Source organism: Episyrphus balteatus, chromosome 3 (assembly GCF_945859705.1).
Source record: "Episyrphus balteatus chromosome 3, idEpiBalt1.1, whole genome shotgun sequence".
NCBI lineage: Eukaryota > Metazoa > Arthropoda > Insecta > Diptera > Syrphidae > Episyrphus > Episyrphus balteatus.
Genome location: NC_079136.1, coordinates 67,060,359 through 67,080,353, shown reverse-complemented (window position 1 = coordinate 67,080,353; position 19,995 = coordinate 67,060,359). Strand labels below are relative to the sequence as shown.

The 19,995-nt window shown below is 32.2% G+C and overlaps 2 protein-coding genes across 2 annotated transcripts in view; one reads left to right on the top strand and one right to left on the bottom strand.

The window, feature by feature from the left end:
• The window catches only part of LOC129914833 (transcription factor IIIB 90 kDa subunit), a 53,085-nt gene extending 34,717 nt beyond the window's left edge, over positions 1-18,368 (top strand). The window contains exons 3-7 of the mRNA XM_055994257.1: positions 14,459-14,608; positions 14,666-14,892; positions 14,949-15,676; positions 17,813-17,931; positions 17,998-18,368. Of these exons, the coding sequence (XP_055850232.1) occupies positions 14,459-14,608; positions 14,666-14,892; positions 14,949-15,676; positions 17,813-17,931; positions 17,998-18,131 (1,358 nt within the window). The 3' untranslated portion in view covers positions 18,132-18,368. The remainder of the gene's footprint in view (positions 1-14,458; positions 14,609-14,665; positions 14,893-14,948; positions 15,677-17,812; positions 17,932-17,997) is intronic.
• Positions 3,957-5,114, bottom strand: LOC129914838 (uncharacterized). The gene is made up of 3 exons (XM_055994262.1): positions 4,599-5,114; positions 4,410-4,542; positions 3,957-4,347 (listed from the first exon to the last, which is right to left on the bottom strand). Exons 1-3 carry the CDS (start codon positions 4,751-4,753, stop codon positions 4,117-4,119), a joined length of 519 nt encoding a protein of 172 aa, XP_055850237.1. The 5' UTR covers positions 4,754-5,114; the 3' UTR covers positions 3,957-4,116.
• Positions 18,369-19,995: the final 1,627 nt, after the last annotated feature.

The following is a 19,995-nucleotide window of genomic DNA, read 5'->3' as shown; positions in this document are numbered from 1 at the left end:
ACCAATTTTAGTCACAATATTTACCGAAGCGGAAGCAAGCGTTGTGACTTTATAATAATCAACACTTTTTAATATGCTAACTGATGTTTAATGCGAAAATACTAGAATACGCTCATCTAGCAACTAAAGGAATAAGATAAACCTTCCCGATACAAGATTAAAATTAAACGAGTTGTAGTTGTATCAAGCAGTAGCTATCTGTAAAAAAAAATTATTTCGCCTTCCACCACAATACCTCACTAATGCGGAAAAGAAACGGACTCAGCCCTATTCTGCTATTCGATTAACGTGTGTCGAAAGATTGCCTTCCTTAATAAAGTCAAATTGTTTTAGAAATTCAAAAAAAAAATACTGAAGTTTAACTTTAACCCCCATTTAAACGCTTCTTATTTAAGACATTCACGTGAATCGAATAGCAGAGTAGGACCGATTGCAAAAATTATAAATTAACCCTCTGTAGGCACACCTCTTTTTTGCGAATTTGGCTTATACTTTTTCATGTCACTAGAACTTTTTTCGGTCTCACTATTTTATAAAGAATCATATATGAAATTGATGTAGAATTTTCCGAGGAATTCGAATATTGTATTCACAATTCCAAAAAATTGTATTTTCACTCTTATAAAGACCACATTTTATTTTTGTTCTGCCAAATTTGCACCCGTGTGCCGACAGAGGGTTAAAGAATGAATATAACTCAACTTCATAGCCAGACTTCTATCATGGCGATAAGATGTACTCAAACACTCCCTAAACTTAAACTTAGCGAAATTATTTTTAATTTGATACTAAATAATTGGACGTTAGTCTTTAACTGTTTCTTACTGACTTTTTCCATAATAGTTACGCACTTTTTGGTAAATAGTGGAAAAAAGTCCGAAAAAAGTCTGTTTAGAGGCTCTCCCCGCAGTCTACTAGTATCTATCCACAACATACAAAAATATCAATTTTTTTCGACCTAAGGCGTATTTTTTTCCTTAGGTCACTGGCCAACTGGCCTATTAACTACACTCAAATTTGTGTGTTCTCTGAAAATAAACTAAGACTACTTATCAGATACCTATTGTTTAATATAGTATACCTTGTATAATATAAATGAATCACCCAAGTTTGCATTTTCTGATTATCAAACTGATTTTGTAAAATGTAGGCCTACGATAAATTTTAATTCTATTTCTTCATTTGCTCTAATTACTCTAAAGTCTAAATAAATAATTTTACTGTTTTTTTTCACCTAAGTTACTTAAAAGATTAACCTTTTTTCTCAAGTGCATGATTACACTGTGGGTCGGTTATTGTTCCCTTCTCGCAATTTAACACAACAAAGAAAAACTGACGAAATAAGATCAGTAGTTGTTGCCTTCAACCTTTCATCTTTTTTTTTTTGAGTTGATTAAAAACCTACTACCACGGCAAGTGACCACGATTGCATTCGGATCGGATGAATGAGTGAACACAAAGAAAAAATAAATCTTCACATGACACATTGGTAACATAACGTTACCCACTCAAATTTCATTTTTAATTTGGCGGATATTTAAGCATATAACAAAAAAAGGTCAAGACTTGCATCATTGTGCTAAAATTGACTTCAAGTGCGGAGATCAGACAAATTCATAACACTTGTCCCAAAAAATATATAAACAACTTCTGTCTAATTGTAATTTTTCAACTTCTTTTCATCTTTAATTGATGATGTGGATTAGGTCGTATGTAGTTGCTTCATTTATCAAAAAAAAAAAACGTGTGTGTACACATGTACACGCGACTGAAGTTTTACTTCTCACTTTTTTTTTTTGCAAAACTACAAATTTTATTTCTAATAACATTCATTAATTTCTAATAACATAGGGTAGAGTTGCCTATTTTCTGCCGTCTCCAGTTTCCGGCCACCTTTCGAAAAATCGTTATAACTAGTGATTTCGAAGGCGTTTATTCCAAATTTTCCCTCGTATGCTGTTCTAACAAATAAGAAAACAGCATAAGAACAAAATTTTGGAATAAACCCTATGAAATCCCTAGCTATAACGATTTTCCAAAAGGTGGCCGGAAACTGGAGACGGCCGAAAATAGGCAACTCTACCCTACCTAATAAGTTCAGGACTAATGATATTGCAATAGAAAACAATACCATTCTGATTAAAGAAAGCCGACTAGGCTCTTCAAAAATTTCACATCTTATTTCACATAATTATGTAGATTAAAAAAGAATCGATTTTTTGTTCAGTACAACAGACTTCGCGAATTATTTACGACAAGTAAAACGCAATGAGATCGATTTTAATTCGATTTTAGAAGTTTGTGTATGGGCAATTCCATGGTAACTCACGTTACATTCACAAAAATTTCCAACACATAAATAATTTTTTTTTCAATTTTAATGTAAATTGATACGAAACTACTATCCATGAATGGAGCATAACTATTACTTTCATAATTCACTAAAAAAATTGTCTTTATTTTAACATTTACTTGGGAAAAATAAAAGTTTGATGGTAACTCACGTTACAAAAATCGGACACGAATTTTAAGGGTCCGACAATATGAAGTTTTTATGTGAAATTAAGTATCTTAATTTGTTTTCAATGAAGATTCCATACATACAAAATTACAAGCTTTTAATATGAGTGACAAAACCAAACATTTTTTCAATATTTCAAGGAAAAATTTTTAAATATTTAGGTAACTCACGTTACATTATTTTGGTAACTCATGTTACCTGCGATTTGTGGTTCCAAAAGTAAAAAAAAGATGCATTTTCACTCAAGTTTTGTTTTAATCGAATAGTGTGTAACGAAGCTTGCTTAAATGTTAACTTATTTTAGCACTCACCAGGGGATATTGTCATCGTCACTATTAGACTCATCATATTTTCAGTTTGCTTGTTTTTCCGTCATTTTCATGTGAAATTCTTCTGTTGCTGGCAAGCTTATGCTATAAAAATGCTTTAAGATTATTAAACTCCCTGAATTTTTATGTTGCTATTTATAAATAGTAATTTTCTAATAAAAAAAGTAAAAATGACTGCATAATTTGTTCAAAATTCGTGTCCACTTTTTCATGGAATTACCCGTATGGCTTTTCATTCTTGCAGGGAAGCTGCCTATGTAATCAATTTATATTGAAGGTTTTGAGTGAACAACAACAACTTGTGTGTACTTTCAAATAAACTACAAGAAACAAGAATCTTATGTCAAAATTCAAATAAAAAAAAACACTACTGGAAAAGTCAAAATGACATTTTCCTATAGCGTAGATAACTCAGCAGCTACATGTGCATTATTTTTGTGTGCATTATTGTGCCTGTTCACACGTGAAGAACGTCTAGGGTTATCATACGTGAAGAATTACTTCTGCGTATTTTGTTTTTCATTTTATGTTTAAAGAAAAATATAAAAATGGTTTTGAAACCAAATTTATGTTTTTTGCATCTTTGTTTAAAATTTTGTCACAAAATGACTTTGTAAATTTGCACTTTTCTCTTTTAGCAAATAGTAGTAATGGAATGACGACACCAGAAAGAGATGCGTACCTACGGGAACGGGTAGTTCCCAGCAAACGTAGAACTACAGAAAAAACCGGCGAAATATGTACGTAAAAGAAGTACTTCTTTTCCACTGAAAAAAGATAGGAGCTCGGGAAAAAACTCAGTTATATACTTTCTGTATATAAGAATACGTGAAGCATCTATCTCTTTCTTGCATGCAAGATGAAATGAATTTCCCCTCCATTAAAAGTACAGACAAATGTACTTCAAAACTACATCAGCGAAGCACATCTGGAAGTGCTTCTGATGTACATCTTCCAGTACTTTTTTAGCTACAGAAAAACCACTGAAACTCCATATCTAGAAGTACGTAATTAAGTGGGGAAATTTGTACGTAAGAGAAGTAGTTTGTTCCTAGTAAATCTAAACCTTTTGAAACTACAAATGAAATTACAAATAAACTCTGAAGTTAAAACTTTGGTTAGAGATTTAGATTTATTCAGTCGAATTGTATATAAAAACATGAACGTTTTGTGTGACACTTTACTTCAGACTTCTATGAGGAATGTTGGCGTTGAATTTCTCTTAAATCTTACATCTACGTCAGGAATTTTGGAAATTCTTTATCACTAAACGAAGGAGAGTCGCTTCATGCACACAACTGTTGAGGGGAACAAAATGCTTTCATCGCAATGTATTTGTAATACGAACTTGCACATCTTGATTGCCACTCGAACGGACTGCATCCAATAGTGTGGCGGGCAAGGAGTCTCTGACGTCATTTTTATACTCGACATAGAATTGTTGAATGTTGTTTGGATTAGAGCGAACACATCAACAAGTGGTCGGAGGGTGCAGACCTGAGAAAAAAAAATATTACCATCAGCTTCACAAAGAGCAGAAGGGAATCTCTTTAACTTACACTACAAGTCTGTGGATCACACTCAGGTATTGTAGTCTCTACTAAACATAAGATTCGTTTCACTCGTTCTGGATGGCGTGGAGGAAAATTTCGAACTGTAAACTCAGTCATTGATGTCTGGAATTGATCTCCACTAGAAGACAGAAAAATCAACAATTATATAATTTATTTATTTTAAAATAAGCATACCTATATTTTCCAAATACATGGGTGGTGGTTTTTGTATCATTTTTTTTTATTTTAATTTTTCTAAATGCACAAGGCTGAGGTTGTGCATTTTGATGATGGAAAGAAATGGTGGTGGAATTTTTGTGGCGTGCCAAAGAATTTGTGCTACTACACATTGTGTATTGAAAATAATTTTCACAAATAACACTGATTAAGACGATATTTATTTTTTCAAATTAAATTGTTTTATTTTGGAGCACAGAAATGTTTTTTTTTTTGCTTAGCTAATGTTGCTGTGGCTATCAAGGTTTCACTAGAAATGCAGGAAAATGGCGAGCCGCCATTACAAAAGAGAGAAAACCTTGACCATTGCATACATCGCACTCTTTTCCTCCCATTTACCAAAGAGTTTATTTTTTTCAGGAGAAACAAAACTACAATATTTTGAGGGGAGAGGTTTCGGTAAATAAGGAAACACATACATCTACAAAGTAAAGACTTTGTTGGTGGTTGTAATTTCCCCTAAACTACTGAGGTTTGGTTTGCAGGGTTGTATGAAAAAATTCCAAACCAGAAAGTCAAAGTTCACGTGTGGAAAAGTTTCTCATGTAAACGTCGGTCGTCGCCGTTCCAGCTTGGAATTTTTCCACACGTGAACGTTGACGTAAATCACCGGTTTGGAATTTTTTTTCATACAATTTCCCGTGTGGAACTGTTCCGGCTTGGAATTTTTCCCTACCGTAGTGCCACCGTATTCACTTTTTCGATTTTGGTTTACAGCTGTGGTGAGTTAAAAAATTTATTTTTCCGAAAAAATCTTAAAAAATTGGGTAATTTGCCTACGGCCTCTAATGGCCCTATTCTGGCAAACCTCACAAGTTATGAGGACCTCACAAGGTGAGCTGATTTTGATTTTGTGAGGTTTTCGCGTCACAAAAACTTTCGAATTTGTGATCTGCTCTGAAGGAGGTCACAACTCACAAGTTGGATTTTTGCTAGTAAGAAGTTTGTGAGAAATAAATTCTTACAAAATCGAGTTATGATCACCTTGTGAGGTTTTTGTGACTTGTGAGGTTTGCCAGAATAGGGGGGTAAATCACTTGATTTACCATACAAATATAAAGGCTTGGCCACACCGGAGGGTACATGCGGTAGCGGTACTGGTATTTGTATGAACAAAATTCCAAACTGACACATCAACGTTCAGATGTGGAATTTCTTTCATACAAATACCCGTACCGCTACCGCTACCGCATGTACCCTTCGGTGTGGCCAAGCCTTAAAGGCTTGGCCACACTGGAGGGTATGCGGTAGCGGTACGGGTAGCGGTGAGGGTACTTGTATGAAAAAATTTCCAAACTGACACATCAACGTTCAGGTGTGGAATTTTTTTAGTACAAATATCGTTACCGCTATACCGCATACCCTCCGGTGTGGCCAAGCCTTTAAATCTCCCCAAAACAAGATTTAGGCCGTTTTTGAATTGGGTTAAATACTTAACCTCTGTTAAATTTTTGACACTATTGTGGTGAATAAAAATGTTAAGTTGTTAAAAATTTAATGGGCTCTGGGACCAGGTTAAATTTTGTTGGCAGATGTTTTTTTTTTTTATTGAAAAGGAGTAGTATCATGGTAGAAAGAGGCAGAGAAAAATATTAAACAATAAGCTATACAACTGAAAATTTTTTTATTCACCTCAATAGTGTCAAAAATTTAACAGAGGTTAAATATTTAACCCAATTCACACACGGCCTTATAATCGAAATCGAAAATGAGGAAATCAAACATACCCAAACACACAGATTTTGATGTGCTGAACGCACTCATTTTCTTTTTTGACAACTTATGAAAAAAATGTCATAATAGGGGGGTTCACATTGGCCAACTTACCGGACAGACTAGCTGCCATTTGGTCTGATCGGATAGTATTTTGATAATGGGAACACACATCCGACGGCCACCCAACTAACTATTTCGATGTTATAACGATGGTGAGAAGCTTCTCGTCATGACTAATTTCACACCTAAAAGACTCATATAACCCTGTTTATCATCAAAAAGGCCCCCTTTTTCACTCCTATTAAACTTATGAGAAGTGCAATGAAATACTCCTGTAAAGTTTCTCATCAGTAGCCGAAAGTGGTATTCGATCCTATAAGTGTGGGAAGAAGTACACTGTAAGACTACTGTAAAGTTTGTCATCAACAAACGCAAGTGGAGGAGAAATAAAAGGTGAGTGAGGATATAAAAGGAGTGGAAATAAAACGAGGAGAAATAAAAAGAAATTAAATTGTGTTGCATTTATGTTGATTTTTATTTAAGTATTAATTTATTTTTATAAAGTTTATCTGAGGAGCTAGGCCCAACTAGCACAACAGCTTCTATAAATTGAGATCTCTACTACTAATACTACTTTTTATACAGCTTGTATTGAGCTTGCTTCAGAATTTAATTTCTTATAGAAGTTCGAACTTGTTTAACAACTTCTAATAAGTTGTTTAAATACTGTTAAAGAAACTTAAACGAAAAAAAAAATTGTTGTCGGAAAAGCCTGCTTAATGAATTTATACAAGCTTTACAGAAATTACCAAGTTTAGTAATTGATTTTTGGTTTTGATATTGAATAATCTAGCTCGGACACTTTTTGGTTTTGACATTGAATAACTTAGCTCAGACATTTTTTTTTGACATTTCTGATATTTGAACTGATTAAGTTTTTGATTTCATTAATGAATATACTAGGATGGCCGAAAGTAAAAAAGAATTCTTTTTTGTTTTTGTAGTTGTTTTTTTTTTTTAATTTCGATAAGACATGTATTAAAGAGCTATACAAGTTCTTCCGAAGCTATCTGTCAAATCTCACAGCTTCGGTAAAGCTTCATTTAAACTTCTTAAAGAGTTTCAAACTTGTATAACGTTCTCCTTTTTCCATGCCCAACAACCTTACTAAAGTTTAAAAGAAGCTGAAATGTAGCTTTTGTAATATCTTAACCGAAGCTGAAATTTTAGTTGGGTATTGTGTAACAAAAAATAAAGTATCTTGGCACTACTGTTTTCATCGAGATAATAGTAAAATCTGGATAATGATCTGGATTTTTCAAATATTTATACAATTAAAGTTGTTGTTGTTGTTGTTGTTTTTAATGCGTAAAGTGTCTTGATTTCAAATGTCTCGATTTCGTTTTTTTGAGCAAAACTCTATATAGAAAAACAAAAAAGCACACCAAATAGCACAAACTTAAACAAATTTTGAATTCATTTAAAAAATAAAGAAATATCTAATTGTTAAATATAATTGAGAAAATTGAACGAAATTATCATCTTTAAATTGTTTGCATTTCCGATTTACAATTGTAGAGATAAAATTTAGTAAAGCGCGATTTGTATACTGGACTTTTGGCCAGAAATTCACTTTCTACCGTGTGAACATTAATTATTATAATGTGCGCAATAATTATGCCCATGTAGCTGCTAAGTTATTTAAGATTGGTACTTGTAATAGAGCTAGGTGGCGCTACTTGCTAATCCTTTTGACAGTTCTTGTCAAAAAGTAAATTTTCACAGTGGTCCGTTCTTTTATTGAACAATGTTAACTATTGTTGTTATGTCAAAAAAATCGTTGTATTTGTTTTTGTTACATTTTGTTACAAAATGTTAACTTTGATTTAGGAACGACTAAATGTTACATTTTGTTGATCTGTCAAAAGAAAAATTTTTGAGATTAATTTTCTGAATGAATAAACAAGAAAAAATTAATTTGGTACTGAAATAATTCTTTTTAATTGAATTCTAAGCAAATTGAAACAAAAATATGCATTCAATAATTTCAAATATGGAAACAAACAAGAAATTCTCTTCTCACATCATCCCCTCTCTTCCCCATTTAGTTGTGTTTGACAGATTAACATTGAAACTCAAGTCCAGAAGCTGAGTTGGAAAAAGTAACAAAATGTAACTATTTGACACTTCAACACTGGATTTAGGAACGATGTTGTGACGTCACGATGTTACACTTTGTAACTTTTTTCTCATTTAGGAACGATGAAAGTTAACTATTGTTAACAATAGTTAACATCGTCGAATAAAAGAACGCATCACAGTCCACCGCCGGAAAAGAAGTAAAACTTCAAAAAAGCTTAAAGATGAACATTTGATTGCGACTTCCTTAAACCACTTGAAGCTGGCAAGTTTTTTTCCCTGAACCCATAACTTACCTTAAAAATATTTTAATCGCTAAAAGTGTCGTAGGTGCCAAACACTTATTTCGAAAACCCAATTTTAGCCTTTGACAAAATAAAATTGAAAGTTTTTGACTTGATTATGTTTAAGTGTACCTATGCTGAAATCCAACGGTTTAGAAAGGGAGTTTCACTTGTGTCATTATAAAACCATAGTTTAGTTAAAAATCATTAAAACTAAATAAAAAATAAAAAAAAGGTTCCAACTTGTAGGCAATCGTTGGACAATAATTATTTATTTTTTCTGTCTGTCTTGTCTCTGAGGTATTGTTTAATTGGTTGGTCACGTTATATCTATACGTTCGACTAATTGCCATCTCCAAAGACCTAATACTTCTTAATTAGCAAATTACTTAACAATAACGTAATTTGATTAGTCTTTGGTGAAAAGAAATGTACACAAGGGTTGTAGGGTATAGAACAAGTTTCGTAAACAAAATAGAACTTGAGGACAAAAATCAAACTTTCCTATCCAAGTGGGTTTGGGACATAATTACGTCCATCTATTGGTCTATTAAGACCGGTTTACACTCGCGTTTTTTGATGCTCAATGACGTATCTTGGTTTTTTTTTGTTGAGAAAATGAATTCTTAGCCCGAAGGAACAGCGATTGGCAAGAGTGATTTTTCGCTTTATATCTGCACTGATAACATTTTATGAAGTTATAGTGGAACCCAACTATAGAAAGTCTCTGACTACTTCAAAATTATATCTGTCTATTGTGATTCTCTGACCTAATCGGCTTTTTCCTGATTTGTTGATACATCATTTATATGGTTATACCTTCCGAGAACCAGATTCTAGTTTTTGCCCTTTTTTGGGGTTGTCTGGTTAGGTGTCTTGGACTCTTAAATTCTTAAGCTGACATATTTTATATATTTTAACAATTTTGAAAAATCACCCTTTTCAACCCACTTTCCTAGCAATAGCGGCAAAATAACCTGCCAAACGACTAATTTCGAAATCAACTCGCTAACACCTCACCATAATCGTTTTTGAATTTTGGTTTTGCCTTCAACCCAAACTTTTGATAAATCCCCGCGTTCAACGCAGGCCACTTGAATTTATGTTCTGAATTTCTAGAAGCTTTGATTGGTCAGGACCAAATGTCATCTAACTCTTAATGACATCTGAACAACCAGATGCTCTAAAAATTCAGAACTTAAGTTGAGGTGGCCTGCGTTGAAAGAGGAGGTTCATTTTCAATAAAAAAATATATGATTTTTTTGTTTTTACTTGCTCTATAGCCTATAAGGCAAGTATTGGTTTTGTGTTGAAAAAAAAATTTAGATTTTTTTCAATCAAAACCAACATTACGGTGATGAAGAAGTGCGAAAAAGTGGGTCTCGCAATTCGGTCCGTCCGTCTGTGCATCCATCTGTACACATTTCCACATCCTAAGCGGGTTAACGGATTTTCTTGTTGTTTTTTTTTTTATTTTTTTATATCTCGCTTAGAAAGCGTACCGCCCAATTTTTTATATTATATTTATTTATTATTTCAAAGCAAATTACTCTAAAAAAGGGTCTAACGATTTTGATTTAACTTTGCATACGTAATATTCAAACCAATTAATTACAATAAAATTGTAAATTTGTTTTTTTTCTCAAAAAAGTTTTTCAATTAACAAAAATTTGGTCTCAATGTCAGCTCTTCCCCTAACTACATCAATCAAATTTCTTTAAAATTTATATAGTTTAATAATCTACAAGTTGACTAACGTAAAAGTGCTTTGAACTCCAAGAGAATGTACATGCGACCCAGACGTGCATTTTATTTTTAATTCATATTTAAATGACCTGTAGTCCAAAATGCGTTTCGCACAGGCAAATGATGAGCCCAACACTTGTGCCTGGGCGAAACGCATTTTGAACTACAGGTCATTTAAAATTTTCAAATTGAATTAAAATTCACAAAGTCCACTAAATATAAACAAAAAAAATTTAGAAAATTATTCTTTGTGTATAATTGACCTGATTTACTCATTAAATTAATTAATAAATGATGTATTATTACACCACAGTAATAAATTATTAATACATAATTGATAAAATTGCTTTCAATTAAGAATTTTGATTTCTTTTCAATTATTATCCAATTAATAGTAATTAATTATTATATTTAATAGTGTAAAATTTAAATTTTCCACTTTTGATTGATTTTTTGAGGCTTTGGTTTTGGGGATTTTCTTTTTGGGATTATGGTTTTTGGTCATTCATCCATCACTTACACTTATTTATCGAAAATACCTTCAAACACTATATAACCCTGGCCTTCCTGTATCGTACAGAAGCAATGATTCCCTCTCAACTCGAAAAAAAAGTTACATACATAACTTAACCAACGTTTGTAGATTTTCTTTTTGATTGAAACTATTTCTAGGGTCTAAAACAAAAGTCCAATACTACCCTAAGAAATAAAGACGTTTGCTCCGTTTTTTACCAAAGGTCAATAAAATTCAGTTAATAGGCATAAATAATGCTAACGCCAATTCAAGCTTTTTTTGTAATAAAATTGGTTAAACAATTATTTTCAGCGGCTGGTTGGTATATTATTGAACAAAAAGCATCTAAGCCAATAGACCAAAGTCAACTCCATTTAGAGAGAGAGAGAGATGTTATTGGTGTATTAATACTATGTGTGTTGTATTGCTAGCACAAACATCGATCGGTCATGGGAGATTGAAAAGATGAACAACCTTGGATATTTTTCATATAGACATTGGTTTGGCAGTTCTATAGCATCTTTTCATATAGGTGTTGTATCTATGGCTTAAAGCAACGACAACTAACCGGCTCGGCTTGACAAAAAAAATTAGAAACAAGTTTAAAGTATCTGACATTGAGATTTAGCTGTGACTATGTTAAAAGTCTATTGGCTTTTTTTTTTTTTGTTCGAAAAGATAGAGAGAGCGTGACATAATAATTACCAAGAGAATACGAATTTGATAGGTGTAGCACTTGACATAGATTTTTAGTGGGAAACGAAAGATAAATCGATGGACTTTTAGGAGACATACACATTTTTTTACACAAAAAGACTATGTTATGTACATATTTGAATAGGTTATCTTGTTTTAAATAATTTCACGAGTTTAAAAGTTCAACTCACACCTTTTTATATTTAAACCATTTGATTTAACAAAGAAAACATAAAATAAGTTACAATAAATAATCATAATGTATGTTTTTGTTAGAAGTCAATAAAATTTTGATAATAATAGCTGTGTTTTATTTTCCTCGTGATCCAGATCAGATCGAATTACGGCACACGATTACGATCATACGTTAAGGTTTTGACTATTTCTGTCTCTATTTAATTATTATTAGAAAAACGATAGGAACACATAGCAACCATTCGTTAACGAACGTATGCTGTAATTCGACCCCCTGATCTGGATCACGAGAAAAATAAATCACAGCTAATATCATTATTTTTTCATAACCTAAACACTAAACCTGATTATAACTTTAACTTAGGTTGAGAAATCCCCTATCTTAGTCAGAAAACATCATTTTTTGGAAAAAAAAAATAATATTTTAATATAACCATAAGACCAACGGCACACTGTGGTTTAGAATGCTATGATAGCGTGGATCAATTAAAAGGTCCACTTCATAAAATATTTCAGTTTGAAGTCTGAATCGACATAAGAACAATTTTAACTATAAGCCTAACTGCGTCTAATTAAATCTATACTCCTTAAACTATGCAAGCAGACCAATATATTAAAAAAGACAAGCATCAAGCTACCAAAACTCTTCTCCTGGCCTTTTTGTATCACTTCAGTACCGATCAGACACAATCCGAGTGGATGTCCATATAGTCTAGCGAGGGCAAATGGCATCCAAAACACCTGTAACCTACCCTAGTCAAATACAAACTTAAAACTGTTCGGATCAATCTTAATTCACTCGGGCTACATAACTCCCTAGCGCGTTTTCGATAAAAACTTCAAAGTAACCACTTCCTCCCTAGTTTAAAATCCCTTGAATCAGTTTTGTCATTATAACCCAAAATTGTAAATCGTCACTAATTCAGATGACATGACAGTTTAATATTCACCTTTGCTGGGTGCTGGGGCATACAAAAATTCTGAGATGGGTAAATTTGCCAAAATTGGAACATAAATGCTTATTTTTCCCGACAAGACAAAACAGATTTACCCTTCGCTAATTTTGTATTCCTTTATCTTATGGAAATATCACATAAAAGATGACTTCATGTTCATCAAGCGAATCTTACCCAAACTAGATTCACAACTGTCTAAGTTTTTGCTGTCTTAGTTTTTGCTATCTCTGAGTAGATCCGCGATAACTTTCATAACTATATAACTGCATAACTATCTTATAGGCAGGTATGCAGCTCTTTTTGAAAATTATCTACCTACTCAATTCATACTGTCTAGTGGAAATAATATTTCCGACAGTTTGGCCCCATATTGGACTTAAGAACTTTGCAATGCACCTCCTACGCAAATCAATCAAGATAAATTATGTTCTGGCACAGTGAAAAAAAACTTTTTTAGATCGACAAAAACAAGTGACGTGCTGCATCGTCTTCACCCTCGTCTTAAGCTTCGAATAACGTAGGACTCTTACCTATATACTATATTAAAATATAATAAGTAGAGCCCAACGCTCGGCATGTATGAGCATAAATGAAGCTTTACGCACTGCACCATCGGTGGCACTAGATATCGTGCTCTATCTGCCACCCCTCAATATCTTTAGCAATGCGATTCGTCTCAAAGCCTCCTCTCAGTGAACAAACCAAAATCCTGGCCAATCAGCAATTTTGAATTCTATCGAATCAGTACCCAAGCACGCTATTTTTAAAACCATGCTAAATAAAGCAGGATGCTACATAAGAGATATATAGGAGATACACATTTTAAGTGGAACAACATTTTTACTTGTTTGGTCACAAACAAAATCTGACTTTAAAATAAAAAACTCGAAGAAGCTGTTATCTCTAAAAAGACTGTACATTGTACATAAGCTCTTTAATAGGCGTAGCGCTCTGCGGATTGGCGTATTCTTAAACTATTTCCTTAGAAACTGTATGGACGAAGAGGAAGAGAAAACGTTTTCTTCAAGGCAGAAAACTTATTTTGGAGTGTAGCCAAATTTAACAGGTTCATATAATCTCACAATATTCTGTTCTCTGGCCTAAGTTTTTGTGTGATAGCATGACAGTCGTCCGGTTTTTTAACTAACTTTGATTGCTGAAGTGATTTCCCTTCTCAATTTCTAATTCGAATATTTGGTGCCTCTTATCATTTTAAAGCAAGGAGAAGAGTTGCATCAAACTTGCAGCTAATCTTGCGAAATAATCAAAGTACATTGCTTTTGTGTCAATCGAAAACTTACTTACTTTAAGTCATATCCTTTGTTCACATTTTTTAAATAAAACATGCCTGAACCATTATCTGTTATTATTGCCTACCTGTGCATTTAAGTCAAATATAACCCTGTTGTAAGTGATATCCTACTAACTGTAATACAGCATATTATTAAGTTTCAGAGACATAACATATTATACCCAGATCGCCCACAATATCAAGCTTTTGGTACTTAATATTTACTTCAAAATCCTATTTTCTATTCTCTTACTAACTTCAATTTCATTCTTATTTTACAGATCCTTGCATATATATCATGAGATTTGCCAATAGACTACAATTTGGCAATAAAACCCATGAAGTTTCCAATACTGCACTTCGAATAGTACAAAGAATGAAGAAAGATTCATTGCATTCAGGTCGTAGACCTACTGGTCTATGTGGTGCAGGTAAGTCCCATAAACTTCATTCCATTATAAACTTTTTTAATAATTTCTTTCTTAAAGCTCTCCTTATTGCTGCTCGAATGCATGAATACAATCGAACCATTCACGACATAGTGCGAATTGTGAAAATTCATGAATCTACAGTACGCAAAAGACTGACAGAATTTGCCGAAACACCAAGTTCTGCTCTCACTCTAGATGAATTTATGTCGGTTGACCTGGAGGCTGAACAAGATCCACCTGCATTTAAGATGGCACGAAAAAAGGATCGTGAACGAATAAAAGATGTAAGTCTACAAAAAATCCAAGACCTCTTTGTATTTAAAAATGATTTATTTTTTAGATTGGAGAACATGAATTAACCCAACTACAAAAGGAAATTGATATCCAGTTAGAAAAGGATATGAAAAAAGCCAATACCAAAGGAAGAAGTAAAAATAATACTTCTGGCAATGATTTGGAACAAATGGATGCAACTAAATTCATAAACGAAGTTAATATGGAAATTCTAAGCGAATGTCTAGCAGATGATCCTGGTACACCAGATGTTTCAAAATTGCAAGGTCCAATTGTAATTGAAGGTCTTAAGCCCGATATTGTTTCAATGTGTACACCATCGGCAGTTGAACTTCAAGAGAAAACTCAAGAAGAAGGAAATCCAGATGAATTGGGTGAATTAGATCTTGAAGGGCTGGATGATGAAGAAATAAACAAATATATTCTAACACACGAAGAGGCGAAATATAAGAATGATATGTGGATGAAGCTAAATAAAGAGTATTTAGATGAAATGAAAATTAAAGAGGAAAGACTGGCAAAGGAACGTGAAGAAGGCAAACCAGAAAAGAAGAAACGACCTCGGAAGAAACAAATTGGGCCTTCGAGTACTCCGGGAGAGGCAATTAAGAAGATGTTGCAGGAAAAAAAGATTTCCAGCAAAATTAATTATGATATTCTCAAAACACTTACAAGTGTTACCAAAGGAGAGGATGAACCTACACCGGAGACTGTTGTGGAAGATGCTAAGGAGGTGAAACCTGTGGCAACTTCAAGCACAATTTCAATGAATAGGTTTGTTATAATTTTGAATACAAATCACATCGTAAACAATAGAATACATTTAAATGTGCGAAAACTAACAGTTTCCGTCAAATCAAGTCTTTCCAGGTGTTATCACTTGAATATTTTTATTAGTTAAGGTTACTTTCAACTTGCCTTTGTCGGGGGATAGATCTCTATTTCCAAAATAGCCTGTGCTCTATCTATAAACCTGTTTGAAACCCTTTTGCCCTATCGTTCCGTTAAATGTTTGTTTGCTTATTATTTGTTCAGTTAAGGCATTGTAGGTAAGTCCTTTAATGCACTCATCTTAAAGTGTTTGTTTTACTTCGAATTCATATTTTTCTAAGCGGAATTCTCTGTTTTTTTGTTTCCAAAAACAAATTTGCTTAAGTGGAACATAAATATGTATTTTTTTCTTACATTCGGAAGCCGATATTTTTGGATCAAGGTCCTAAAAAAAGTTTTGGTTTACAGATATGTGTTTAGAGTGCAGAGGCCTATCCATTTATGTAAAAAAATACAAATCTATTTTTTTTAAGATTTTCGAGAAAAAATCAAGGTTAACCCCTTGCCCAAAAATAATGTATTTTCAAAAAAGTCCTCCAAATCCATCAAGTGATACATCAAATGATTGGTCTTTTTAAGCTCTAATCATAACTTAAAACCAAAAGTTTCTTGCAAGTCCGGTTTCTGAAATATTTGCAATCAAAATATGTACTTAGGTACTAATGTTTCCTCCCCCTAAGATATGTTCAACTTAGAACGATTTATGAATAAAATTGAATTACGTGCAAACCGATAGGTGGAACTTAGAGCTTTATGTTCCACTTAAATATTTAAGTATCGTATTAGCAAATAGGCCATATAAACTTAAATTATGAATTTTTAAAAAGCTTTAATATTTTAGTGATTAACCATCACTTCAAACAAGTCCTAAAGCACATTCCACACGTCACATTCATTCGTCTTGTTTTTTTTTTATACCTATTGCGTTTTGAATAAAAAAAAGTTTAATTTTTGTATTGTTTTGTCATACCGATTCACAAAGAGGTATTTGCATGATCTACGCGGCCAAAAGTCAAAATATCAACGTTAACAAATATCCATTATTATTAGCTATTTATTATAATAGAAAATAGCGATGGATACGGAAACAAAGGGTATTAGACATTTCAATTTATTTTATGAAATTTGGTTTACCTTTATATTTTTTTAGTGGTGGGCAAAAAGGGGCCAAAATAAAGATAATTTTTTTAAGAATTTTATGTATGAAAATAAATTTCTTTGAGTATCCTGCTAGATCCCACAATTATTGTTATTTGTATGAAAACTTGAACGCTTTACCTAACAATATCTTAACAATTCAGCCGCAGAATACTGCAGTCGCGCGATTTTTCAGCACATAGAACAATTTAATACATTTGCATAATTAGTGTTAAAAAAATTATAATCTGAATTTTTTCACCCGTTATCTAATAATTTTGTATATTGGGCATTTAAAAATATTTTTTTTTTAATTTTTTTTTCAAAAAAAAAAAAAAAATCAAAAATTTCCAAAAAAAAAAATGTATTTTGTAAAAAAAATTTTTTTTTCCTAAATTTTTTTTTTGTAACAAAAATAAAAAAAAAATAAAAAAATTGTCTGCCCAAGTTCATTTTCATGTACATTATATTTAACTATGACCATCTTGTGGTAATAGATTCAGGGTTACGCTTTAGTGCTTCGGTAGGACCAATTGCACCAAAACACTTGATTGGAAAGTAGTTTAGTTTTCCATTCTACCCGAGAAGAGTGAGGTATTTGAGTTCTCAAGGAAAAATTTTATTATACATATATGGGTCTTATTTTGGTTAACATCCAGTCCACATCTCTCAGTTACTAAGATTTTCATTTTATGTATTTTCTCAAAACTACTGGGCAAATGTCAAAAAGCCCATTTACACCAGAAAATGATCTTTGATTCCGGATCCAGCTTAAGATTCGTGATTTAATTCTTTTATGACTTATTTAAAGAGTAGCTCCACATCTGGGAAAGATGCATGTATTCCTTAAGCTGAATATACTAGTTACATATTTGTTTTAACAACGTATTTTTCCATCAAATTAACAATTCTGATAAATATATTTGTTTTCTACATTTTTAGAAGTAAGCCGCCAGCCTACACAATTTTACAACCCCAATTCAAAAAACCAAAACTCGAAGTTGGTTTACCAGTTGCAACTGAAACGAAACCCAAAGTTGAAGCCCTGGTTGTTGAAAATGGTAAATATATTTACTCAATCACAAAAAAAAAAAACTTTTTATAATGTCTTTTGTATCCACCAATAGATGATATAGAAGAAGATGAAGATATTGAGGCTGAACCAGAACCTGAACCAGAAAAGGAATACTCTTCTCTCAAGGATATGCTTAATGATGGCGAAGAAGACGATTACTATGGATATGATGAAGACAACTATTGAAATCTCATCAGTACTTTTTTTTTTCTATTGTTGAATTTTTATGTTTAGTGCTTTAAGTTAAGTATATGTATGTATGTATTTGTTTTACATTACAAGATTTTTAAGTTAAATGCTAAGTTTTAATATATATTATGTATTTCAATAAAATTATAAAATATTCCGTGATTTGCATTAACAATATCGATGATTAGGTATTCAATTGTGTGATCAATTAATTTATGAACTATGCTAAAAAATAAAACAAAAATAACATTTACAAAAATTTTATTTATCATTTCTTTTGTTGTGTTGGTGGTGAATAAATCTTAGCTTAGCTTATGAGCAGGGATAGGATCTTGTGAACCTAAAAACTTAGAAAAAGGAAAAATAAAACTACGAAAAGGCATAAAAAGGCATTTATTGAGAGAAAGAATGAAATATAAAAATTAATTGTAGTAATTTCTAACAACCATGAGTTTTTTTTTAATTTTAGGTAACAAACTCATGCGATTTTCTCTTAAGAGTGCTTTAAAGGAGCTAAAAGATGTCTCTACATCTGTAGAGACGAGTGGAGCCAAATAAAAGCACTCGACATCACCCACTGCAACATTCGCCGGGAGCTCTAGATTTGTGTCCCCATTAAATTTTCAATTTATTTGTTCAACTCTCTCGAATCCATTATTTGCCAAAAAAAAAACTGATATGTACTTCTCAACAACATTTTTTGCGACTGCCCCTTTCCTGGCTTTCAAATCTCTTGATTTTGTCCAAAATCTGGAGAACTTCTCCAATCGTATTTTCTTGATTAATATTTAAAAATGTTAGAGCTTTCTCGGTTCATTTTGCATTTCCAAATATAATGATTGGACTGTAGGTAGATCTTTTCACTCGAATTCGTTAGTGTGGGGTAATTAGTGAATCCTAAATATAGATATATTGAGTTTTTAATATATTGAGTAAGTCTACTATTTGTTTGTATATTTGAGTGTTTTGTGTGTAGGCATTACTTTAAAGACGCTAAAAAGATAAAAAAAACATAGGAAAAGGCAAAAAAAGGCAATAACGAAAGAAAAGGCAAAAAAAGGCAAAATAAAATACATATATTTGGCACGAGGGGGACGTGAAACGTGTTTGTTTTTAATCTATAATGTTGTACGATTAAGCAAGAAAAAAAGGCAAATTCCACAACATCCTATCCCTGCTCATAAGTAAATAAATCTTTCAGACCTCTTATGCTTTTGTAGCACTTGTAAAAAATTCTTAAACGAAATTTTAAAAACAAAGTTTTTTTTTATTTAATATGTTTTCATTTGATTTTAGTTGAAATTTGAGATTGAATGGCTTTGTAGTGCAATTATGTATTCTAAAAGCTAGTTGAATTTTGACTACGTTCTCACTGCATTAGTAAATGTGCCCAATGGTAATGTGGGGATTTTTTTTTTCAAATTTGTATTTGATTTTAACGGCTTGTGGAAAGAGTCATCTAGTGGTAAGCACTAGTTTAACGAATTGGTTTTTGTATTGAATATTGTATTTTCATGGACAACCACCTAAGTCTCCAGAAAAAAATCAACTATTTATATTCAGCCATTCAGCTTTATAAAAATAAAAATAAAATCTTCAAAGTATGCAACTTTTACTAGCGTTAAAATTATTGGTTTGAAATTCATATGAATTGAGTTTCTGTTTGAATTCAAAATTTTACTTTTTGATTAAAAAACCATCAAAAGGAATTACAACAATTTGAAGATAATATGAAAAGCATAAACGACGAAAGCTTTTGTTTATCGTTATAAAACTTGATCTGAGTGTTTGAAGGAAATTATTCAATAAAAAAAACATATGCACTTACTTACGCACAGATTAATAAATTAACAAGTTATTA

Coding starts and splice junctions, on each gene's coding strand:
- LOC129914838 (XM_055994262.1), bottom strand. CDS start 4,753: ATGTGTAGTAGCACAAATTCTTTGGCACGCCACAAAAATTCCACCACC. Junction 4,543..4,598: donor CATGTATTTGGAAAATATAG/GTATGCTTATTT, acceptor TCTGTCTTCTAG/TGGAGATCAATTCCAGACAT. Junction 4,348..4,409: donor GTGATCCACAGACTTGTAGT/GTAAGTTAAAGA, acceptor TTTTTTTCTCAG/GTCTGCACCCTCCGACCACT.